The 26488-nt window shown below is 42.2% G+C and overlaps 1 protein-coding gene across 1 annotated transcript in view; it reads left to right on the forward strand.

Moving 5' to 3' along the window:
• Positions 1–543: 543 nt before the first annotated feature.
• The window catches only part of pclob (piccolo presynaptic cytomatrix protein b), a gene marked incomplete at its 5' end in the record, with an annotated part of 54858 nt that continues 28913 nt past the window's right edge, over positions 544–26488 (forward strand). Inside the window, 7 exons of the mRNA XM_079277904.1 lie at positions 544–590; positions 4233–4392; positions 4455–4600; positions 5911–7168; positions 15676–17184; positions 17568–18767; positions 24912–25625. Coding sequence (XP_079134030.1) covers positions 544–590; positions 4233–4392; positions 4455–4600; positions 5911–7168; positions 15676–17184; positions 17568–18767; positions 24912–25625 — 5034 coding nt within the window. The remainder of the gene's footprint in view (positions 591–4232; positions 4393–4454; positions 4601–5910; positions 7169–15675; positions 17185–17567; positions 18768–24911; positions 25626–26488) is intronic.

A 26488-nucleotide genomic window follows, 5' to 3' on the forward strand; every position in this document is an offset into this window, starting at 1 on the left:
AAGAGAGAAGGCAAAGCACAAACCATGCTCCCTAGTGACACACAGCAGACTTACAAGGATCGGTAACCACCTGTGTATCATGCCCATTCTAACACAATCAAGTTATCAGTCAGTCAATTACATGTTTATAATGTAAGACACTGTCTTGAATAAGACCATGAATAACCAGGTGTTCAAATAACTTAATTTATTATTGTTATTATCATTATTATAATTACCATTTTCATTAATATAACTAGACGTAAATGTCATACTTAAAAAAACAATAAATCAACTGTCAACTTTAATTGAATTTGTCGTTTTGGTGCATTCCAGCGGTCTTTTGGTTCCATCTAGAGAGTAGTGTCATGAGTGCATATTTTCCCTTCCTCGGTGCAGATATGTAAATTTAATGACACTGGCAAAGTGTGTGTGATCAGGTTACTGTATAGATTACATGGTGATCGTGCCAGACACAGCAACTTAGAGACCTAGAGAGGACAGCAATACACCTCCATGCAGGTTACTGCTTCACACCGCTCGGGCTCTGCTCCAGAGATAACCATGCCGGGGAAAAACTGCTTTGCTTTCCTCAAAGGTCAACGTCAGAGGTTTGTCTCTTTTTGCAAACTATCTCTTAACCAAAATACTTTGGCATTTGTGAGGGACTGTTCTTGTTGTTGTTGTGGAAGTTGCAGTCTCATCCATGAGAATTACAGCTGAGGGAGTTAAAAACTGCTAGGCAGCATTATGCTGCAGTGTGTCGGCTTAATTAAAATGAGAGAGAGATAAGTAATGCTTCTGAGCTCTGTTTGTTTCAGTGTGAGTGTGTGTGTGTGTGTGTGTGTGTGTGTGTGTGTGTGTGTGTGTGTGTGTGTGTGTGTGTGTGTGTGTGTGTGTGTGTGTGTGTGTGTGTGTGTGTGTGTGTGTGAGGGCTAGGAACGGGCTTGATCGTGCAGAGAATAATACAAATGCTCTCTAAATATGATGTCTTTGTATTTGGTGCATGCCTGAGTGGGCAGAAAGGCAATTATGCAGAGAAGAGAACCACATAAGCACCTGCTGTCAGATGCGAGAGGCACTCATGTCTACATTAATGTATTGGAAAATGGTATTCAGGGATAAGTCCATTTATAGTTAGCATTAATGGACTCTGGGTTTGTCCCTTGGCAGCAAGGGTGGCCTGATGGTTATTCACTTTTGGCTCTTAGCAGGCAGTTCCAGGATTCAAACCTGCGTGGGTCAAAAGACTTGCAGTGTGGTACAAACTAAACTACCGGTACTAAAAGGCCTGTTGGTGTGAATGCATCTGTCTGTATGGGCCCTGTGATGGACTGGTGACCTGTGGAGGATGTACCACCTCCCTATAGGCTCCAGATACCTGAATCTTGAACAGGTTAGGTTTCTTCTCATGGAGATCATCTTTCAATTTCAGCTATGCAGTGTACACAAGAGTTCATTTGTACTTCATTTAATTGTAAACTGGAAGCACACACGGTTTTACACAATCATCAAGGCCTGCCATTAAATAAGCAACACTCTTTCGTAACACTCATTATTAATATTCATTATTTATATCAAATGCTTGCCTTCCTCTTCCAGATGTGAATGCAGATGTGTGAATGTTATACCTTAGCTGAGGAAATCATGAAATGGTGAACATGGAAAGAAATATATTACTACAAACTTCTGGTAAATAAATTGAGACTTTGTGTCTCCATTAGGACTACTAAATCACACGACAGAGAAGGAAGCAGAGTGACTGATGATTAATCATCCCTGTCTGGTTCCTTCGGGAATCTGCTTGGATGGAAAGGAATTGAAGAAAACTATATTAAAAAGGCCTTTGATGGGAATTTAATCTCAGTCCCTCATGTGAATTGACTCACTACACATGTGGTAAAGCCAGATAAAAGAAACCTGCAGGTAAAACACGTTTTAATACTCAACCTTTTCAAATTGTTCCCAATGAGCAGCTTGAATTCTTTTCACTCTTCAATACACTCGAGCGCATGCAATTCATTTTCGGGTTCGTCTCTACGAACGAGTGATGCTGTTAAAGTCTATGACGCTTCAGCTGTGTGAGCGCAGGATTTAAGTCTACTCTGGCGTTATCAGAGTGTGCGTGGGAGGGAAAGGAATGGCGACAGAGGAGATTGTAGTTATTGCATTTAAACTGACAAGCGGGGAGAGATCAAAAGAAAAGAACACGATGGTGCCGCATCTGATTGCCTGCTGTCCCACAGTCTTACATCATACTGTTGACTGACAAACACGACTCACTTGTGGAGCAGGATGAAAACTGTTTAACAACATCAGAAACATTAATGAAAAACTTGTATTTTCAAACAGCGGTTTGTTTACTGGGCCTGTTTCTTGAACCAGCAGTTATGTATTTCTCTCAGGATATGTTGGTCCAAGGATGAGACAAAATCATTCAGTTACATCTCCCACCTAATAATAAGTAGTGGCATATACTGTAAGGGCATTAGGCCTGAATGGACATATGTTCTATTTTGATACTCCACAAAAAGAGGAAGAGGATCATAATGTATTATGTCTACCTAAAACATTTCCAAGTACCACATTGTGAAGATGAGGGGGATATTAGTAGTCTGAGAAGGATTTCCGGACCATGTACAAACCCACTGCAAAGCCAGAGCATATTTCCCCAGATGGACATACTGATGAATGTTTCCTGTGTGGGTTTGTGTGTGTGGGTGTATGTGTGTGTGTCTGCAATGAAGCCAAATCTGGCGCTTTACACAGAGATACCATATCGATTCTGCCTCTGACACATCACACATGACGTAACTCTTCCACACGCCCACATACCACTTGCTCTCCATCCTTCCCACACTTCTCTCTCACGCTTATCACATACTGAACAGTGAATAGGAATTTATCTACTGTATGTTGTGTGTACATGTGCGAGGGGTGGGGGGGGGGGGGATTATAGATAGATCCTTTTCTTAATTGGGGACCTATCATTGCTGTTGAATAATCTTCATTGTGGCAGAAGGGTGATCTATGTGGGAATTTGTTTTCCTTATTTTGTGGTGCAATGTTCCTCTTGCTCTCGATCGACAGATAGATAGATAGATAGATAGATAGATAGATAGATAGATAGATAGATAGATAGATAGATAGATAGATAGATAGATAGATAGATAGATAGATAGATAGATAGATAGATAGATAGATAGATAGATAGATAGATAGATAGAGATTTAAATTCTATAGTTGTGTAATCATCAAGAATCATAATCAGTTCACGGTTGGACAAAAGTCTCTGAATGTCTATTCATCTGGTCTGGAGCTGGAAGGAGAAAATAAGATAGCCGGCTAGTTGTTTTTTGTATCACGTTGACAGTGGCACACGATACGATTGCCCAGATTGTCTCTTCACATCACATCTGCTTTGTAGAAAAACTCTTGTGGGAGTAATGCCAGAATAAGAAGGCCGGCACAGAAGAGACAGGTTACACAGACTGAAGAGTGTGTGCCTGTGGGTGTTCACTTCCTGTTACGTACATCTCCATTAAGTATTCTACAAACTAAAATGGAACCAACATCATTCGTGAAATTGCTGTGGACTGAAGAAAGCCGTCTCGTCGAAGATGCATTTGTCTTTTGCATTTTGCTTTACAAGTATTGAGTGATGTCCAAAAATGGAATCTTTGTGGATTATATCCAACATATTGTGCCTGGTGTATCAGGTCTGGCGGCAAGTGGATGGAGAAATTAGGTTCGCTAAACCGGAAAAGACAATGAAGTTTGAAAAGGCAATTTTAATGATAGTTCTGTAATTTATTGATTAAGACATGGATGGTTGACATATGGATGGTGTAGATGGGGACATATGATCTATCAGTGTCTGACAATATTTGTTGTTTGATTATATCAGGTAAGATTTGTCAGTGTATATATAAAACAGAAATGTGATTATGCGTGCTTTGAAACAATGTTGCATAGAAAATACAAATAGCCATGTGAAATGGAATGCAAAGCTGACTGAATACATCTATCGCTCTCATGGCTCAGCACACTTAGGGCAAAAATCACATTACCCCTCTATACTCACGATAGTAAATATGTCAACGGTCGCTGAGAAAATGTAGAACATATCACGGGGGGGAGGGTTAAGTCTTAAGGTCTTCGACGCAGATCACACGTGACTCCGGGGAAATACATCGCCTTGTCCCCTTTAATTTCAATTTCCGTGCGTGATATATATTGTGATCACCTGTCAGATGCGGCGCCTGCGCACTGGAGTGGGAGGCGGAGTGGATGCTGATCGCTCTCTATCTGCTGCCCTGTGCCCTCCATCCCTCGGCGATCAGACAGACACGGACAGGGGAAATCCGAGGAACGGTGGGCGAGGATAGGGAGACAGACCTGCTGTTGTTGAAGGTACAATTTCCTTCGCTTTCACTGGAATACCGCGCTTTGCGTTTGACATTGTGACCGTGGAGGGTGAAGAATGCTCAGCTGCAGGATGGGAGGAGATGAGTAGGGGGGACACAGAGCGGAGATCAGAGGGTATTTCGGGAGATTCCACCGATGACATGGCTTTTGCTGTGTTTCCTCGCTTATGCAGGCTGGTGTCATGTTCCGGAATGTAGGAGCATTTTGACTTTTCCGATATCTGAGCAGACTCCCGGTCAAGGGCACACAAGTAGGTGATAATGTGTTTTTTTTTGTTTTTTTAAATCTCCGCTCACCCGTGTGCACGGAGCTGTCATCACCTCGCACCCTATGCGGACTAACATGGTATCGGGTTTAGAGCGGTCGGGCGTAATGCATGCCGCTTTTCCATTCGGCTACTATACAGTAAAACGCTTTGGATACATCGGATCCACTTCACCGCCTCTGGGTGAACCATCGCTGCCAGTGGACTGAGCGTAGCTAAGCGAAATCCAGCTGGTACATATACAAAAAAATAATTACTCATCACAGACCGGCATTGCCCTTATTGTTCCTTGTGTAAAGGAAAGTATCAGTATTCACTTCCCATGCATTATTTGATGGGCCCCTACCCGGATGTGCCTGCAGTTTCTCCAGAGAGAGCGCTAGATTTCCTGTTTACTCGTTTTACTGCTGTAAAACATGTCCTGCAAGAGATTTCTCAACCCCCAACGCTCGGTGCTATTCGGGTGATGGGTGACATCCGACGATGCGATTAGTGGCGAAAGTCCAATTTTTTTGACGGTGGAAGAAAAATGTAACCCGTGAGTCCACCTTGCATATAGTCATTTAAATTAGCGTTTGTATAGTAGTCGGATCTATTGAGAGCTGTATCACTCTCCTGTGTTACACATTGGCCAGTATTGTATTGCTGGCTGAAAGGGAGCTGTGAGGTTATACGCTGTGATCAACAGTGCGGCTCTGACCCTGTCCACGGTCCTGAAAGCAACAGTCTGAGCGGAGTAAATCAAAGTGAGGCTGAATCGTTAATGGGTTCCTCCGTGAAGGCGGCGATTGCTTTCCAAATGATAATCGCTTCAACTGAAATGGAAGTAAATTGTATTTGTCAAGCACTGTAGTGTGTCACAGACTCGGTTTCTTCCCATTTATAGTGCAAATGTAAATTAATATAGAGTACAATGTGCAGTTTGCAGATTTCGCTAGAGAAGTGTTAGCCATATCATAATATGTATGTTATTCAATATTATAATGCTGTCTCAATATGTATAACAGGATCAAAAACTCACCTTAGACAGTGACTCAGTTGATGAGTGATATTATGTTTCCTCTGCATCCATTATACCTGTTGCGTCAGGTTTTTATTTTGTTTACCAGACATCTTATTAGCTCAGACAGTACAGGAATGTGGTTCACAAACCCTCGTGCTCTCTTTCATTATCCCTCCCTCTTGTCTTGTTCCCTGTCATCTCACACTTCCTCTGTGTCTGTTTCTCATGCATTTAGGAAGTCTGATGTAGATGCTGAGCCAGAGGAGAGCCCAGGGAGCAGCAGCAGCAGCAGTGGGGCTGTAGATGCCCTCTCCACAGCTCCGTCACCAGCCCCCCCCCTGGCCTCTGCGGGAGAGCCAGGACCGAGAGGAGACAGCTCCTGCTCTGACTCCGACAGCCCTATAGATTCCAGCTCCTGCAAGGAGGAGGAGGAGGAGGAGGAGGAGGAGGACAAAGACGAAGACCCAACTATGTTCTCCTCCAAATTCCTTAGTGGGGCCAACCCCCTCAATGCCGTGTCCTCTGCTGTGAATAAGTTTGGTTTATTTGGAGATGATGGGGATAAGAATAAGAAAGCACCTTCTCAGCAGGGGGTGAAGCCAACTGGAGAACAGCAGTCAGCAGCAGGCTCAGGCAAAGGCCCTCAACAACAGCAGGGACCACAAAAATCTGGCCAGGGCATCCCTATGCAAAAGGGCCAGCCACTCCCTCAAGAAGGATCACCACAGCTGCATGGGAATAGACAGGCTGGACCCCCAAACAAGCCTGGTCGGCAACAAGCTGCTCCAAAGGCAGGGACACAGGCTGAAGGCCAGCTTGAAGGAGAGCCTCAAAAAAGTCAACATAAGGGCCCACCACTGCAAGGTTCGCCTAAGCCTGGAGCTCAACAACAGTTTGGGAAGAGTGGAGCTCAACCAGGTTCTCCAAAAGCATCATCCCAACAGGTTCCACCTAAAATAGGGATGCAACAACAAGGGCCTGCTAAGACTGGTGCACAACAACAACCTGCAAAGACTGGGGTGCAAGAGTCCACAAAAGTTGCCTCACAAAAAACTGGCTCACAGCAAGCGTCACCTGAAGTAGGAACTCAACAGCGGGGGTCACCAAGAATTGAACAACAAAAACAGGGCTCACCTAAACTTTCACAGCAGCAACAGGGTTTACCTAAAGTTGCACAGCAGGGCTCAACTAAAGTGGGACAGCAACAGCAAGGCTTTAAGGCTACAACCCAGCAGCAGTCCTCCGACAAGCCTGGGTCACAACAACAAGGCCCTAAGGGACCTGTTACACCTGGCCTGTGCCGAGCAGGGTCTTCAGCACCGGGACCAACCAAAGCTGGACCTCAGTCAAAAGCAATAGCTAAGTCCCTTTGCCCAGTGTGTAACACAACAGAACTAAATATGGCCACCAAGGAATCTCCTAACCATAAAACCTGTTCACAGTGTAAAACTGAAGCGTGCAGCTTGTGTGGCTTCAGCCCACCAGACTCTGATGTAAGTAATCTTTTTTCTTATTTGTTTAACAACAAATTAATTACATTAGCATGGCTAAATGTGTGTTGAAATTATTCAATGTTATAAGTTATAACATTTATTTGTAATGGCACTTCACTATTTTTGTGAACTGCAGTTTTTTTTTCTTATACTTTCCATGCATATATATATATATATATATATGTCATCATTGTCATTTTTTTATAGGGACGTGAGTGGCTTTGTCTTCCGTGCCAGATACAGAGAGCACAAGGAGCTTCTGAACGACAGGGACCTTCCATTAGAAAGCCCACGCCCAACAAAGATTCTGCTGCTCAAAACCAGACACCATCTCCTGCTGCACCTGTCAAAAAAGAGATGTCAGCACCAGGTTCACCTCAGAAAATGCAGTCTACATCGGCAAAAGTGCCAGCCAAGGGTGAAGCTGCTAAAGATCCAGAAAGTCAAAAACAGGCCAGCCCAGCATCTGTTCAGAAAATGACACCTGAGACCCAGCGTACATCAGGGTCTCACAAACCAGATCAGACTAGTCAAAGTGGACGCAAGCAAAGCAGTGCCCAGCAAGATTCAGGAGGATTATTTGGCTTGGGTGGTGTTAAAACTGAAGCTGCAAAACCTGAAGAGTCAGTGACTGGAAAGATGTTTGGTTTTGGTTCCTCCATTTTCAGTTCTGCATCTACTTTGATAGCCTCAGCTGTTCAGGATGAGCCTAAAACCACACCGCCAGTATCTCCCAAAATGCAGTCTACAAAAGAGACCAAACCAGCTACTGTCCAAAAGTCAGTGAAAGACAAGACACAAGAGCAACCCCAGCAGGCAAAGGCTAATCCAGCAGGACAGGTCGAAGTGGACAAAGCTCCATCAGAGACTCCAAAGGCAGCAGCAGCCATCCACAGTGTTCCTAAAGGAGGTCACTCCACTTGTCCACTCTGTAAGATGGTGCTCAATATGGGCTCGAAGGATCCTCCCAACTACAACACCTGCACTGAATGCAAAAGCACCGTCTGCAACCAATGTGGATTCAACCCCATGCCAAATGTCAATGAGGTAGGACACATGTGATATTGATTAAATTAACTAACATCTAAATGAATGAATCATTGTAGAAAAAGAGGAAGGAAAGGAAGCATTTAAAAAAAAATGTTAAAGTTATATACATCACTGTATCATTTTATAATTTTGGAAACAAATTGCTATTGTTTCCTGAGTGATTCGATTGGTTCTAAATAACCTGGAGGCTGGTTCAGTTACATGATTGCCTCCAAAGTGTTCATGACTTGGATACAGAACTGTAGCACAAACATGCTACTTGTAAATGAAGCTATTTGAAGCCGTTAAGTTCCCTTTTGATGTTCAGAGTGGTTGCCTAAGCAATTTTAATTTCATTATTTGGGGTGTTATTCCCAGATGGTATAACTCAAATACATGAACAGATGACATGGCAGCAATATTTTTTAGGCTACAGACTTATGACAGAGGCATGTTTGAGATATTATATGTTCTTCTCATAAAAAAATGTATTTATTGGAGTGGTATCTGTCTTTGGAACGTCAAATCCTTGGACAAAAGTTGCAAAGCCATTTTCATTCCATAGCCTACTCACAGTGCCTCTAGTCTCGAAACAGCAAGATGGCTGGCTATGTGTCAGAACCTAGGCCAGATCTGGCAGATGAGGGCTAGACACACATACAAATGCTACTCCACATACCTCTAGTTTCACTGTTGTTCCCTTTAGTCTTAACTCTCATCGAACCAAAAATAATCCTGCTATAAATAACAGTTTTTGGGGTAATAATATTACCACTATTGCATGGTCTCATATATAATTTTAAGATAATTGATTAAACGCTCTTGGAAACCAGTTTATTATTTAAACTGTTAATCGCATGGTAATTGTCTTGCAGGGAATACCACATACACGGTAGATGGACATGGCATAGTGACACTCAAAGGACTTGACATTTGACTCTATAATTCAATGCACAGTTAGTAAGCTACCTTGCCAAGGACAGTCCAAGGCTACTTGATCTCATGATACTGCTTTCTCAACTAATGGCTAAAACAGTAATAACCCAAAATCAGGATGAGGAGATCCTCTTTTGCATTTTGGAAGCACTCTGTGAAAGTGAATGTTTTATATAAATATAGTCTAAACCACTGAAACTTTGGCAGCACTGTCACTTGGTTTACTTTTTTATGAGCTTGCATTAGCATTTTTGTCCTAATGGAATTTGTTGATTTAATTAAACACATTTAATGAAATACAAACATCTTATATACAATTTTCTCAACACTGCGGCAAACAATAGATGTAACCAGAGTCTGCTCACTGTATTCCATCGTTCTTTGTGTGTGTGAGAGTGTGTTTTTCTGTTTAGATTAGGACGCCTCAACTATTCTATTACTTTTTTGGTTTATTTTTTAAACATGTACATGTATAATTTGTTTGTTTCTTGTGTTTTTTTAAGGGAAAGGAGTGGCTTTGTCTAAACTGCCAGGTGAAACGAGCTGCCAGCGGAATTGAACCTCAGAAAGACACATCTTTGGTCAATTCCTCATTCAAAAAAACTACTCCAGCACAGCCTGCACTACAAAAGACATCTGCACCAGGCTCTCCTCAGAGGAAAATATCTACACCTACAGCACAAGCAGTCAAGACTGACACTGCTAAAGGACCAGACATTTATAAACAGGCTAGCCCTGCTACTGGTCAGAAGACACCTCAGGAGAGCTGGACGACAGCTCAGAAACAACCAGACCAGACAAGCCAAACTGCACAAAAGCATGGGCATGCCACAGCAGCTACACAGCAACAGTCGGGGAAGTTCTTTGGTTTTGGTGGTCCTAAAAGTCAGCCCGATGCTGCAAAGCCTGCAGTGACTGGGAAAATGTTTGGTTTTGGTTCCTCCATCTTCAGTTCCGCATCTACTTTGATAACCTCAGCTGTTCAAGATGAGCCCAAAACTACACCACCACCTTCTCCCAAAATGCCTGCTGCAGAGGACTCTAAATACTCCACTGCCAAGAAATCAGAACAGGAGAAGAAACCAGAACAACAGGCCAAGACCTCTCCATCAGTACAGCTGAAAGCAGACAAACTTCCATCAGAGCCGCCAAAGAAAGCATCAGCTTCCCAAGTCGTTTCCAAAGCAGGCCAGTCTACCTGTCCTCTATGTAAAGTGGAACTCAACCTGGGCTCTAAAGACCCTCCCAACTACAACACCTGTACCGAGTGCAAACACACTGTCTGTAACCAATGTGGTTTTAATCCCATGACAAATGTTAAAGAGGTAAGATAAGAGTACTGTAGATTACAGAAAAGTTACTAGAACAGTGATAGTTGCATTATGTTTTTATTATTATTGCTGTAATTAATTATTGATAGAATTAATTTAGAAGTACAACAATTTCAATTGTACAAGAACACTGATCTAAATTTTACTGTTTGCTCAAATATAGGTAAAGGAGTGGTTGTGTCTCAACTGCCAGATGCGGAGAGCACTAGGAGCATCTGAGCCTCCAGGAACTCCCATGACGAAAGTACCGGCCTCACCAAATAAAGTCCCTGCACCTGCCAATACCATAAATAAGGAAACTCCCCCACTAGATAAATCTCAAAAGACAGACAGTCAAACAGCTGCTGAATTAAAGAAGACCTCTGCACCAGGCTCCCCTCAGAGGAAACTACCAACACCAGCAGAGCAGCCAGCAAAGTCTGAAGACATTAAAGGATCAGAAAGTCAGAAACAGGTCAACCCAGCTCCTGGTCAGAAAACTCCAATGCAAGGCCGTAAGACAGGTCCTCAGAAACCACAGGACCAGATAAGTGAAACTGGACGTAAGCAGAATAATACTACCTCAACTACACAATCCGGAGGATTCTTTGGATTTGGCGGTCCTAAACCTCAACCTGATGCCGCAAAGCCTGTTGAATCACTGGGTGGAAAGATGTTTGGCTTTGGTTCCTCCATCATCAGTTCTGCATCCACTTTAATAAACACAGCTGTCCAAGATGATTCCAAAACAACCCCACCATTGTCTCCCAGGATGCCTGCTGCAAAGGCAACCAAATCTCAGCTTGCTGAGAAACAAGAAGAGGAGAAGAAACTAGAGCCCATGACCTCTCCATCCCATCAAGCCAAAGTAGAAAAAGCTCCATCAGGGCCTCCGATGAATGCAGCTGTTTCCCCAGTTGTTCGCAAGGCAGGCCAACCTACCTGTCCACTCTGTAAGGTGGAACTCAACTTTGGCTCTGAGGATCCTCCTAACTACAACAAGTGCACTGAATGCAAGAACAACGTCTGCAACCAATGTGGATTTAATTCAATGCCAAACGTATCAGAGGTAATAACAGCAAAGATGACACAATTCCTGAATTGAATTTTAATATACAATAATATACAAAATTATGAAGGGTAAAAGTAGCATACGGCAACCCATAATTTAACAGGAATACACCATGATCTATAACGTACATATCTTGACATAGTGAACTTATTGCATGCTGGTGTTGTACATGTTTCATATTTTAATTTCATTTAAATATTCTTTCTTTCTGTAGGTAAAAGAATGGTTATGCCTGAACTGTCAGATGCAGAGAGCTCTTCGTGCATCTGAACTCACAGGACCTCTTTTGACACCTCACAATACAGCTAACAAAATTCCTCCATCAGCTGTGCATCAGAAGATAACAGCTCCCAATCAAGTGGAAACTCTAAAGAAGGAGTCATCAAAATTGGATGCACCTTCAAAGATGGAGACTCCAGTGCCTGATGTACTTCAAAAGAAGGGAAGTCCAACACCAGGTTCTCCTCAGAAGACACAGGCAACAAAGGCTGCTAAAGTACCAGAATGTGACACACATGCTAGCTCTACTCCTGGCCAGAACACTACTCTAGATATCCGGGGGGCATCAGCTTCTCAGAAACCAACTGACCAGGCACGTGAACTAAAACAGAGTAAGGTCAACCCGGATACAAAGCATGAGTCAGGAAACCTATTCGGCTTGAGTGGTCCTAAAAAAGAGCCTGATGCCTCAAAAACAACAGAGTCAGTGACTGGGAAGATGTTTGGCTTTGGTTCTTCCATTTTCAGCTCAGCATCAACTTTGATATCATCCGCTGTTCAGGAAGAATCACGTACTACACCACCAAGCTCTCGTAAGATGTCTGCACCAGCAAAAGTCTCACCCAAGATGTCTGCTGTACCCAATATTTCTTCAAAAACTACACCGGCAGTTTCTCCCAAAATGTCCCCAGCAAGAGAGCCCAAAACCCTGGATAAGAAACCAGAAGAATTCCACCTGAACAAACATGACAAAGCTCCATTACAGCCACCAAATGCAGCAACAACCTCCAAAACATCTCCCAATACAAGCCAGGCCACCTGTCCACTGTGTAAGGTTGAGATTAACATCAGCTCCAAGGACCTTCCAAACTACAACACCTGCACTGAGTGCAAGACCACTGTCTGTACCCAATGCGGATTTAACCCAATGCCTATAGGCAAGGTAAGTGAATAAACAATACATTATTTCTGAACATACTGTATGCATTTATACTATAATCTGTGATCTGTGGTCTTTTTTACAATTACTTCATTGACCAGTAGTACAGTTTTGAGGAGTCTGTTTCTCTAAATACTCAGGTTGTTGTCAATTATTGAAATGCTCAATTCCAAAGCAACACATAACTGGTGTCTACTGTATTTCAGGCAAATGAGTGGCTATGTCTTAACTGTCAGACGAAAAGAGCAGTTGGAGCATCGGAGCCACCAGCCACATTGAAGTCCGCCACATCTACGAGTAAAGTTACTTCACCTGCTGCAGTCCAGTTGAAAGATTCTCCCAAACAAACCACACCACAAAAGAAGGATGTTCCAGGCCCTGCTGTACTAAAGAAGGAGACTTCAGAACCAGTCTCACCACAGGGAAAACAATCACCATCTGTGCAGTCATTGAAACCTCAAGCTACTTCTGTACCATTGAAACAGGCCAGCCCAGTGCCTGATCATGAAAGACCACAGGAAATACAGAAGGCAGGTCAGAAGAAGCCACCAGATCAGGCAAGCCAACCTGGAAGCAAGCAACCTGATTCTGCAAACCCTGCAGAGTCAGTAACAAATAGGCAGACTGAACCTAAGCAGAGTGATGCCTCAGCAGCAACACAACAACAGGCAGGAGGCTTTTTTGGTTTCGGTGGTGGTAAAACTCAACCCGAACCTGGAAAGCTGGCAGAGTCAGCGACTGGGAAAATGTTTGGCTTTGGGTCTTCAATCTTCAGTTCCGCATCTACTTTGATGACCTCAGCCGTTCATGACCAACCCAAAACTACTCCTCCAGTGTCTCCCAAGATGTCTCCTGCAAAACAGATCAAGTCTCCCAGTGCCCATAAGCCTGATCAGCAGAAGACAACAGGGTCATCCCAGCAGACCAAGACACCTCCATTAGGACAGGCTAAATTGAGCAAAGCCCCATCGGAGCCTCCAAAGGCCTCAGCAGCATCCCAAGTAGCTGTCAAACCAGGCAAATCTACCTGTCCACTCTGTAAGGTGGAACTCAACGTGGTTTCCGAAGATCCACCCAACTACAATACCTGCACTGAGTGCAAGAACACTGTCTGTAACCAGTGTGGATTTAACCCCATGCCAAATGTGTCAGAAGTAAGTAAGATTTGCTCAAGATGTGTATGTTAATTATGTTTATTTCGTATAATATCTACATTTTATATGGGTTTAATTTTACATTCAAAATATATAATTGCACTCTATAAAATAAATATATGATGTGGTGTACCTAAGATAAAATGTATGAATGCATACATAGATGTCATTGTGCTATACTATGATGTTATTGTACAAAACATTGTTTATGTTTAATAGACACACTTACTCAAAATAATATGGTTTTCCCCTTAGATGATGGAGTGGTTGTGTCTGACTTGTCAGATGCAAAGAGCTCTCAAAGCAGCCGAATCAGTAGAGCCTCCATTGATGAAACCTCAGGCATCACCAAACAAAGTGTCCACACCTGCCGCTGACAAAAAAGAGGCCACTACCAATCAAAGGAAAGACATTGTTTTCACAGAAAAGGTAGAAGTGCCAGAAAATAATCCAAAGTACCGTCCAACACCAGGTGCACCACAAAAGAAAGAAGAAACTACACCTTTAATTAAAATTGACATCACCCAAACATCAACCATTGCCACAACACCTGCAAAAGAGACCCCAGGTACTGTTTCAGCCCCCACAAAAGTGGAGAAATCGGCTTCACCACCTACCAAGGATATTACAAACTCTTTTGCACCTCCCATCAAAGAGACGACAGCTGTAGTTTCAGAACTCAATAAAACATTGCCTGCTCAACCTCCTCCTGTCAACACAGATATTGTAACTTCTCTCCAGAAGAAAAAGGATTTCACTCCACCAAGTTCCCCTGCACCTAACAAACTATCAGAAAAGAAAGAGGAGAAAGCTGAAATAGTTCAGAAATCAGCTGATAAACCAGTCACATCCTCTGATGAAGTACATCCCCCAAAAGCCCTAAATAAAGAATCAAACTCTGTTGAAACATCCCTTGCCAAATCTGCTCCACCAGCAGCACAGCCAACAAATCAAGAATCAGGAGGTTTCTTCAGCTTTGGTAGTCCTAAATCTCAGCGTACTGCCTCAAAAACAACTGAAGCTGTGACTGGGAAGATGTTGGGATTTGGTTCATCCCTCTTCAGCTCAGCATCTACCTTGATAACAACTGCAGTTAAGGAGGAGTCCCGCACAACACCACCAAGTTCCCGCAAAATGTCTGCCCCAGCGCAAGTCTCTGGCAAGATGGCAACATCACAGATTTCTCCAAAGTCCAGCCCCCCAGTTTCTCCGAGGATGACTTCAGCAAAGGAGGCCAAACTGCCTGCTGCTCAGAAACCACATCCGGATAAGATACCAGGCCAACTTCAGCAGGCCAAGGCTCTCCCATCAGTACAGGCCAAAGTTGACAAAGATCCATCAGACCCTTCAAAACCAGAAACCTCCCAAGCTGCTCCCAAAGTGGGCCAGACTACTTGTCCACTCTGTAAGGCGGAACTTAATATGGACTCCAAAGATTTTCCCAACTACAACACCTGCTGTGAATGCAAAACCACTGTCTGCAACAAATGTGGATTTCGGCCTATGACAAATGTAGCAAAGGTAAATAAATGGCTGGAGCATTCTGCATTTTTTGTCAGCAGACAGTTGTTCTGCTTTATCTTTACACATTGGCAATGGTACAAGTCACAGGTTTAATTTTGGGTTGACATTTTGAAATACAAAAGTATTGGAAAACTGTTAGTTGCAAATTGACATGTTCCCATGCCCTTTTAATTAAGTTGATGTCAATTGAAATTTGTTCATCGTTTCTCTGTTTTCACTTCCAGTTTAACAAAGTATTAATTTGGACCAATACAACAATGTTTTGAGTGTTTGTCAATAACAAATGCAAAGAATGTTATTCATGTTCTATGTTTGTTTTTCAGGCTAAGGAATGGCTTTGTCTCAACTGCCAGATGCAGAGAGCACTTGGAGCTTCTGAACCTCTCGGCCTTCCCATGATGAAACCCCAACCTTTACCAAGCAAAGAGGTTCCTCCCACCACACAGAAGAAAGAGACCCTGATGTCAGCTTCTCAGGAGGACATCCATAAACCAGCCACACCCAAAAATGAGCTTGTTATTATTGCCACAACCAAGGAAACTGAATCCCCAGCCCTTGGTGCACCAACAAAGAAAGTTACCCCTGCAGCTGCTTCATTGCCTGACAAAACTGTTCCATCCACTACGACACAGACTGATGTTTCACCAGCTTTACAAAAGCCTTATGAAGACACACACAAAGGACAACTTAGTACACCCCAGCAACAGCCTCCCAAAGCTGTAACATCTGCTCCTCCACCAGATCAAGAGGCAGAAAATCCGTCCCCACAACAACCTCGAAAAGCTGTGACCTCTATTGCTATGGCTGCTTCTCCACCAGAGCAACAAGATGGAGAGGCACCCCCACAACAGCCTATAAAAGCTATGACCTCTATTGCTAAGTCTGCTCCTTCACCAGATCAACAAGCTGGAGAGCCACCCCCAAAACATCCTCCAAAAGCAGTGACCTCTTTCGCTAAGTCTGCTCCTGCTCCAGATCCAGAGGCAGAAAATCTGCATCCACAACAGCCTCCAAAAGCTGTGACTTCTATCGCTATGTCTGTTCTTTCAGCAGACCAACAAGCGGGAGAGCCACCCCCAAAACAGCCTCCAAAAGCAGTGACTTCTATCGCTAAGTCTGCTCCTCCTCCAGATCCAGAGGCAGAAAAATTGCATCCACAACAGCCTCTAAAAGCCGTGACTTCTATTGCAAAGTCTGCTCCTACACCGGATCGAGAAGTGGGGAAGCCACCTCCACAACAGCCTGCTAAAATTGTTACTTCTCCAGCCAAATCTTCCACACCATCAGCTCAGCCTGCAAAACAGGCATCGGGTGGCTTATTTAGTTTTGGTGGTCCTAAAACACCAGCAAAGTCTGCTGAGTCAGTGACTGGAAAGATGTTTGGCTTTGGGTCATCTTTCTTAAGCTCTGCATCCACTTTGATAACCTCAGCAGTCCAGGATGAACCTAAGACTACACCACCAACTCCACGTAAGATGTCTACTACAACCCATGACTCACCTAGAACTACACTGGCAGCCTCCCCTAATATGGCACTTGCAAATGACACCAAGCCAACTGCTGTCCCGAAAACTGAGGAGAAGAAACCAGAGAAACCACAGGAAAAGACTCCTTCAACAGTACAACCCAAAGTGGACAAAGCTTTACCAGAAACCCCCAAGGCACAAACAGACATCCAAGGTGCTCCAAAAGCAGTTCCAACCATCTGTACACTTTGCAAGGTCAACCTGAACACGGGCTCCAAAGATCCTCCCAACTACAACACTTGCACAGCATGCAAGACTACTGTTTGCAATCAATGTGGATTTAATACAATGGCAATTCTGGCAGAGGTAAGTCACTGTCCTTACAAGTCTTTGCCACTGAAAAAAGAATTCTTTCACATACATTGTTTGGTTAACCTCATGGTTTGTACTGTACAACAGGTTTATTCTGTCTATCATATCAGTATCATAATTGCCAAACCTACATGAATTAGGAATCAACCAATTTCATCTTTATCCCATAAGGACCCACGGTGACACAGGTCAATAGACATGATTTTAGTTGGTATGAATTAAATATCTGTGAATAAACATGTGACATGAAGGTGCTTAAAGTGGTTGAATATCCTCTGTATTCCTTTAGTTATGAAATTACTTCAAATTTGTGCCGTAAAACATTTGCCCCTTGGTTTGTCAACAATGATACTTACATTATATTTAACTTTTTTCAGGTGAAAGAATGGCTTTGTCTGAACTGTCAGATGCAGAGAGCCATAGGAGCATCTGAGCCAACTGGACATCCTGTATTGAAACCACAGACCCCCCCATGCAAGGTTCCTGGTTCTGAACTGAAGGATATACTGACATTAGTCCAGCAGGAGAAGTCTACAGAATATACAGCAGTCAAAAAAGAGGTTACTCAAGCAACTCCACAGACAAAAGAAACCCCCAAACCTGAGGCTCCAGTGCCGATTGCAGTCCAACAGACGGAGACACCACAACGAGTTTCTGTGCAAAAGACACAGGTCCTTTCGGGTACTGAACAAGGGCAAGGCCAAGGCCAGGATGTGGCTGGCCAGCAACAACCTGTTGAAAAATCCCCACAAGTACAGCTTTCACAAACTCTAAAGCCAGAAGTTAAGACTGTACTTGCAAAACAAGAAGTTGGAAAAACACCACAACAGCCCATAAAATCTGCAACCCTTCCTGACAAATCTGGACCTCCACCAGTTCAGCCTGCTAAACAGGAGTCAGGAGGCTTTTTTGGCTTTGGTGGCCCTAAAACACAACCTGCTGCTGCTAAGCCTGCTGAGTCAGTGAGTGGGAAGATGTTTGGTTTTGGTTCCTCTATCTTCAGTTCTGCATCTACATTGATAACCTCAGCTGTTCAGGTGGAACCTAAGACTACACCACCTACTCCACGTAAGATGTCCACTACATCCAGTGTCTCTCCTAAAGCTACACCACCTACTCCACGTAAGATGTCCACTACATCCAGTGTCTCTCCTAAAGCTACACCACCTACTCCACGTAAGATGTCCACTACATCCAGTGTCTCTCCTAAAGCTACACCACCTACTCCACGTAAGATGTCCACTACATCCAGTGTCTCTCCTAAAGCTACACCTCCAGTTTCTAAGATTCCAGCTGCAAATGACCCCAAACCACCTGCTGCAGGGAAATCAGAGCCACCTCAACAGACCAAGCCTGCACCATCAGCAGAGGCCAAAGTAGAGAAAGCTCCACCACAGCCTCCAAAATCGACAGAAGTGACCCAAGTTGCTCCTAAAGCAGCTCTGTCCACCTGTCCACTCTGTAAGGTCGACCTCAACATGGGCTCCACAGATCCTCCCAATTACAAAACCTGCACCGAATGCAAGAACACTGTCTGCAACCTTTGTGGATTTAACCCCATGCCCCATACAGGAGCGGTAAGTGCAATATATTTCATATATATCATTTTGACATACATCTTTTTAGGTTTGGTAAGTAAGTTTTCCCTGCTGTTTAGTGTTCATTCTTTAGCAGTCAAGGACACATTCTTTTCGGTTGGAGTATGCAAGCAATACCATTGATTTTTAGTACTGTTTTCTTTTTACTTTGTGGAATAAGAGTGTAAAGTGTGGCTAATTGGGAGATTGTTCGGCATACAGCCTCACCTCTATTGAAAGTGTGGTACACAATAGACCGAATTTGACACCATTGTTGATTTAATTAGATTTCTTCAAAAGCATGTACTCCAAGTGTGGTGGAATAACAGATGAAGATGCCACAGCCGAGAAAATATACGTAGGGAGAGCTTGATTGAATTGGTTTTCAGACTATGACTGAAGAAGGCTGTGTGCAGTTAATTAATGTAATCTATTTGAATTAATGAAAAAGAGTTTTAAAAACATAGCAAAATGCAGGCTATGTAGTGGTTTCTTTCATTCCACTAGAGTGGCCCGAGTTATTACACAACAGCTCATGAGAAGGCAGCTTCAGCAGACCGGCAGCACTGCAAATGTATAAAAGTGATTGAGGGTTGTGCAACAGCATTAGTGAGATGGGATCTGCTGCCGCAGCTGCCAGGGAACCTCCAGCCTCTGTGAGAGATCTGAGATGGTAAAGCCCTGTGATATGCCAATAAGCAGAGGTGAAACAGATTAAGTCCAACACAACACTGTCCAGTACATTAGAGCTGCAGACATTTCCTTTCAGGCCATCTGCTCACTCAGACCTGTGGCGCCATATAATTCTACAGTTTCCCCCTTTGTTTTATGTGGGTGGCAGTAGCACAAGATGCATGATTGTGTACCCTGTGGAGCTTTTTCATATCTTACATGTTGTTGTGGTGCAGTAATATTTTCTTCTCTGAACAGCTCACATTCCCCTGTGTGGTTGGTCTGTTTCCCTTGCAAACAGTATTAGCAGTTAAAGCCTTGAATAATTAGTTAGATGGGTTTTGTCAGATCCATCTTGTGAGTGTTTCGGTGAAAACATTAAAGTTATTTCAATGCTCAGTTTAAAGGTGCTCAAATGATATAACAGTGCATGGCAAGTATTTATGAAACAGTACAGTTCAATAATGTGCCATGACAGGCATGTTAGTCATTTTACTGGAGGCTTTTGAATGAGGTTAATGTTGATGCTAATACTTTCATAATGTGAGATCCTATAAACAAGTGACAAAGTTGGTTACATTAAATCAGAAAAATATGTAAAAACATATTCTTTTTTTACCTTTTATTAAATTTAGGGCAAGACGTTATTTCTACTTTCTATGAAAGACAAAGTATTTCTGTCTGACAGTTAAGAGTTGACAGTTGCGACTGGGGACAATGTTTTTGAATTCTTTACTCTCAGTAAACAACAAAACTCATCTCTGTAGGGATTGAGTGGCTGTAGGCATTATTTTTTTTATTTATTCCTGCTTTTAGTTGGGTTTTCCAGGGACAGATTACCATACACTCATCCCAAATGGCACATTACTGTGGAGAAATAGAATACAAATAGAAACAGAAGAGATGTGGTTCTCATGTAATTGTCACGTTTTTTGTGAACACTAGAGAGGGGGAAGAGCCTAAGGGAAGATGTTTAATGGGGAAGGGGGAAGGGACACACGTGGATGATTGCTGCTGTGTGTACAACATTGATTCATTCCTCTTATTATAATAGCCACGGAAAAAAAGAAATAGCTTGCCCTTAACACCATTGGACAGGATGAGCCGCCATACTTATTGCTGTCCTACGACCTGCTTTATCCAAAGGGGCTGTGCCTGCCTACAAGTATGAATGTGTGTGGCTTTTTAGTGGAAGGGCAAACATGTCTCCTTTTAAAATATAAGAAGGACCTGTAAGGTTCAAAAGATGAGAAAGCCACTTTGAGCAAAGTGAGTGCTTACAGCAAGTCCATCCATTTTTCTGTTTTCATTTTCTGCTTCAGCTGATGCCATCAAAAGCCTGTGAGTGACTGTTGGCTTATATGTAGGACACACGTGTGTCGTGCTTTGCCAGCTAAAGCTTTGTGTGTGACAAGGCAGCATGAATGATATTTTCTCAGTCATTTTCTAAAACGTTACCATGTGCCTGTATCTTTCGCCTGACATGTATTTTGATTTTCCACTACAAAGCAATGTGGACCTTTATATGTTGTCTTAAAGTAAGGTTCTGCAAAGCTTCCATGAGAGACTGACGACAGACCGGTGCACCCAGTGACTGTTAAAAATATCCACTCTGTGGAGAGACCAAACACTGCCCACCTGCTGCATCCCTTCTCTTTTTTTCTTTTTTCTTTTTTTCTCTTTTCCCATCGCATCCTGCCATGAACAGGAAGGTTGCTGAAGCATCATTTGTCAGAGTGTGGGCAGAAGGTGTATTTCTTTGTCTTTAGAATAAAGCACTCTGCTTATTACAGATTAGTGGGTCAACATTCTCTATTATCAGAGGGCTTGATTTATGAGGAGTTCTGCTCTGTAGGGGCCACTGAAAGCCAAGTATATTAGCCAGCTACAGCTTTTGCCAAAGGCATCGGCCAGAAAATCAATAAGGAACTTATCAGTTCTAGAATCAACACCACTGAAGAGAGGCTGAGAAATGGTGGCGTAGTCCACAGTTCAAAGACCATCCCTTCCGTCTAGTCATATACTAAATGTAAATTTCAGGAACATTGATACCCAGTGACTGGTGTATCATAAGAAGGTGTAGATTTGCACAAACAATGCAAACTCAAATTACGGAATTGATTCATTAGTGGGGCAAAGAGTGACAGGCTTTCCTGTTAAGAGCAGTTTGATAGATGTTCGGGCATTTAAATCTCTTTGTTGAACCACACACTTACTATACCCAATGCTGATAGTGAACTACATTTATTCCCCTGGTCAGATATCCATCATGCATGGATGTCCCAAATGTGTATGTACGATTTGAAAACTAATAAACACATTTGTGTAATTGGAATGAAAGTACCAAATATTAAGGTATCTTAAAAAGTCAAATTTTTAAGGTAATCTGTGCCCAAAGTAAATGGGTTACTTCCCCAAGGTATCGCATTAATGCAGAATGTCTTGCTGTAAATAATGTTAAGTGGGCATTTCTTTATAAAGCTCAGCAGATCCAGCCTAATGCAGCACGCCTGTGTGTCAAGAGCATAATTTCTTGACTGCTGTCATTGTGAAGGTTTGGTAATCCAGCTCAGGCTAATCGTAGGGAGCAGCCTCTCCCACAGCTCTCTGCTTGGGGCTCCTGCTCTTTACACATAAAACTGATTTAATTAGACAAAAGGATGATGGCGACTTTCCAAACCCTGTGGCTCTGATGCATGGCTCTGAGACTGTGTGGCTGTGAGGCCGTGACTGGCACTGGAGGGGAATGTGATGGGATTATGTATTTTTTGTTGATAGAGTTTTTATTTTTATTTTTTTTTCATTGCAGTCTGATTTATAATTAGGTTAAGGTTAAATGAGTTATCAGATGCAAGGTTGGTACAGGTGTGGCTTGTGCATGTTTATCTTTGCTGATTCGTTTTGGCAAATATTTGGTGTTTAACATTGGATTATTCTGTGATTGCTCTGTCCATCTGTTTATCTGTTTTTTCCATTATCATGATAAAATATAGGCCTGTGCAATACCAGCACCTGGAGAGGTGTGAGGGGCAGAAGCACATTTAGATTGCATGAGAGGGAGAATACAGTAGACCAGCAGAAAGGCTCAGGAGTGCACGGCCATGGCCATCTGCGAACAGTGCTGTTTCATTCTTCTTTATCAATCGTTCTTGATAGCTCTTTCAAGATGTTCCTGTTACAAGGAAGCAGAAGTAAAGTGGGAAATAGGCCAAAATGTGTAATGAGTTATGCAAATGTGGGTTTTGACAACCCTGCTTCTTAACAAACTGTGTAATGTAAAAAAAAAAAAAAATGTCAGTGTACAATTATTTTCAGTGGTTGAAAATGAGTTTTTGATAAGAATATTTTCCTTCTTCATTTATACATGGATATAATTGCATTTGTTTCCATAGCAAAGATAGCATCAGTGCATATGAGCTGCTTCTGATAAGGCCATTGTGGTGGGTCTATGAGATGATTAGGAAAGTAGCAAGAGCTGGAGTTTGTGAAGACTAACTTGTCATGAATAGTGACATGATTTAGCTGTGTGCAAACAGATGTCTAGATTAGCCTGAATAACTATCTGTTTTATCAACTCTGTTTACTGGTTTATAAGCTATTCTAAATGTAGATAAACTAGTTACAATAAGGAAAAACAGTTTCCTATGTTTTTGCAAGTAAAAATAAATTACCCCTCAATAGGATTTAGCTTTTATGTGGACCCATATAACGATTAGGGTCAAACTTTAAACGTAAACATCAGTGAGGCTGAGCTTGCATTAGATCACATGAAATTGAGGTTTTAATGATTTATTGGTTAACACGATTATGAGCATCATGCACTATGCTGGTGAGGCTTTGTTTGTTACTGTTGGGTGCCAATAGGATTATCATATTCCTGACTGAATCACAACAGACTGAACAAAAGCATCTCAGTATCAATCAAAGTGGATGCTTAAGTATTAGGTTTCTCCTAACTAAGTCAAGTCAAGACTTTATTTATCAGCTGTAATCATGTCATCAACATCCTGAAAATTCTCCTTTTTATAAACTGCATGAACATTGGTATGCACATGTGGCAATTGTTGTTCCATTATTAAGATGTATTTAATGCGTTCTATGTGTGAAATGTAATCTCCTCTGTCCTGTGTATCAGTACTGCTCTCCCTGGCTCTGCAGACCCAGGCACATTGCTGTGATTTGGTCTGCTAGGTTGCTTCAGACACGCTGCTTTATTTATTGTCAGTCTTTCTCTCTTCCTTAACTGTCCATTAATGGAGCTTAGACATGATAAGAAAAGTGTCTTTTGAGGATTACATTTTCAAAGTAATAGCATATGCTTATAAAATGTGAAGGAACCACAAGCATATATTAAAAATGTTATTTATTGTTGCCATTTCTTAGTGAATGCTTTGGTTGAGCGAATTGTCCAGCAACGAAAGCTGGATGAAGATTGGATTTATATTACTTTGAGTGCTGTTGTGTTACTCAGCATAAGAGACTGTGTTGTATTATATCATCTTCATGTCAATTATAAGAAGAGGGTTACAAAAGCTGTACCTGTGCACCTGTAAGTTAGTTTCACTCAAGTCAGACATTCAACAATAAGCCCTGCTTTTCTTATCCTCCTTTATGAATTAACTCTCTAGACCAGGGGTGTCAAACATACGGCCCGCGGCCCGGATCCGGCGGGCCATGTCATTTTATGTGGTCCGCGAATCCATTAGATTAAAAAAACGAAATAATTAATAATACTAATAATAATAATTTAAAGTTAGACTTGATAATAAAAATATCCCCATTGTCGAAATTATGAGATAGAAAGTCGAAGTTATGAGATAGAAAGTAAAAATTGTGAGATAGAAAGTCAAAATGATGAGATACTTTAACACACAGCCATAGAAGCAGCTCTTTAGCAGGTTACCCTACACTTGAAATGGAAATCTATTGTTAGTACATTGAAGACTACTTGAAACGTGGCTTTACAACACATGAAATACTTCATGTGGGATTGTGCGAACGCACCCTTGTAATGATTTTAAGCTTTGAACAAAGTTATTGTAATAACTTGCGTTTGATATTTGTCTTTGATATATGATAGAGTAATGTGAGTTTCTTAACCCTAAGTTAAAAGGATTTAAGTTATCATAACAGAAATGTGCTTAAATATATTTTTACATCTATATAACTGCATGTACAATATTTTTACACTTGACTAAACAATAATCAAATGCAGAGACAGTTATTTACCAATATGTTAGGAGAAGTTACATTTACACCGTCTTACATTTACAACCGGCCCTTTGAGGGCGACCGCGATGCTGATGTGGCCCAGAGTGAAAATGAGTTTGACACCCCTGCTCTAGACCTATACTTTGAATGGTGATCTGATGAGAAATCTGCAAAATGCTGTTTTAGCACCACCTGGATTTATAACTGAAGCCTTCAATTGTAAATCCTGATCACATATTGTGTTTGTTTGTTTGATCACAGAAGGACTGGCTGTGCCTGAACTGCCAGACTCAGAGGGCTTTGTCTGGACAGTTGGGAGACTCAGGAAAAATACCCCAGCTTTCACTTGTATCTGCCAAGCCAGGGAACCTGGCCACATCTGCAACCAAAAAGGCAGAGCCCAAAACCTCCCCTACAAAGGTAGAGCCTACATCTGCGGCCACAAAATCACAGCCCACACCTGCATCCATCAAGTCAGTACCAACAGTTCCAAACCCAAAACCAAAGATGGAACCTACATCTGTCAAAATGGAAACCCCTGCTACAGCAGCTTCCGCACAAATCAAGATCGAGCCCACACGCGTACCCACAACAGCAAAGGTTTCACTTGTTATAGCAGAAAAACAGCCATTGGCAGCATCCACAGCAGAATTCATGACAATCTCTATGGCCACTGTGCAACAGATAGAAGGACCACCAAAGGTTGAAGTGCCAAACACAGATGCTCCCAAAACTGTAACAGTGGAGAATAGAGAAGAGTCAGTGAAAGTGGAGTTCAGTAAACCAGAATATCCCAAAGCTGAAGAGTCTAAACCTGACCTTCCAAAAGTCAAAGTTGAAGCAGGTGCTGCTTCAGGTTCCTCTTTCCCTAGGACTGAAGCTACAGTTGTACCTACTTCCCCTATTGCTGCAGATGTTGTCCCAGGAAATGAAACAAAGCAACAAATGTCTGCTCCAGAGAAGATCATGAAGGAGGTACTGACTGATGATCATATTGAACTGACAGAGCCAACTAAATCTTTACCACAATCTGAGGTGCAACCAAAGTTGCAAGAACCACAGCTGGTATTGGAAGTAGAACCAGTCATGAAAGCGGACAGCAAGGAAATGGATGATAAATTTATTGAAAAGATGATTGACATCACCTCAACTCCAGAGACACAAGTATCTACAAATAACATCATAATAAAAGTAAGTATGCATCCTCTTTGTTAAAACTATATTTTTTTGTATTGCCAAATCGATAAAATAAATATTTTATAGATGAAAACAATGTGATACGATGGAGAGGTACTGCCATTCTGGCTATCCATTTTCATTATTAGTTAAAATGTACTTTAAATACCAATGATGTAGATAGATTTGAATGTCAACATAATGAATGAAGCAGCAAACTATTCGGTACAGCCATATAAATAAAGATGGTATGACATTCCTGGAAATTGGCGTGAACCTGACGTGATTCGAGCCCGGGGGAAAAAATGACAGCCCAGCCAGGCCCAAACCTGGGGGGTCGGGTCTAATCATGTTCAGGCTCAATTTCAAGTAAAAGCAAGTTGAAATATTTGGTAGTGTGTATCTCAAGGTGTTCTTTCAAAGAGGGAATTTATTTACTGTTATCTTGTTGTTTTTTTTACATTTTTAGGAGCAAGAAGAAAGAAATAAAGAACCAGTGAAAGAAATAATGGTCACCCTACCTACTTCGCAGGGTATATTTGAAAATAAAGTTGTACCTGCAACACCTACAAAGCCTGAATCCGAAACAGGGGACCATGATGAAGATCAACCCCATATTTTACCCATATCAGAAGAATTGAAAGATGGGCAGGTGGTTAGTG

The sequence above is a fragment of the Melanostigma gelatinosum genome, assembly GCF_949748355.1.
Source record: "Melanostigma gelatinosum genome assembly, chromosome: 1".
NCBI classification, from domain to species: Eukaryota; Metazoa; Chordata; class Actinopteri; order Perciformes; family Zoarcidae; genus Melanostigma; species Melanostigma gelatinosum.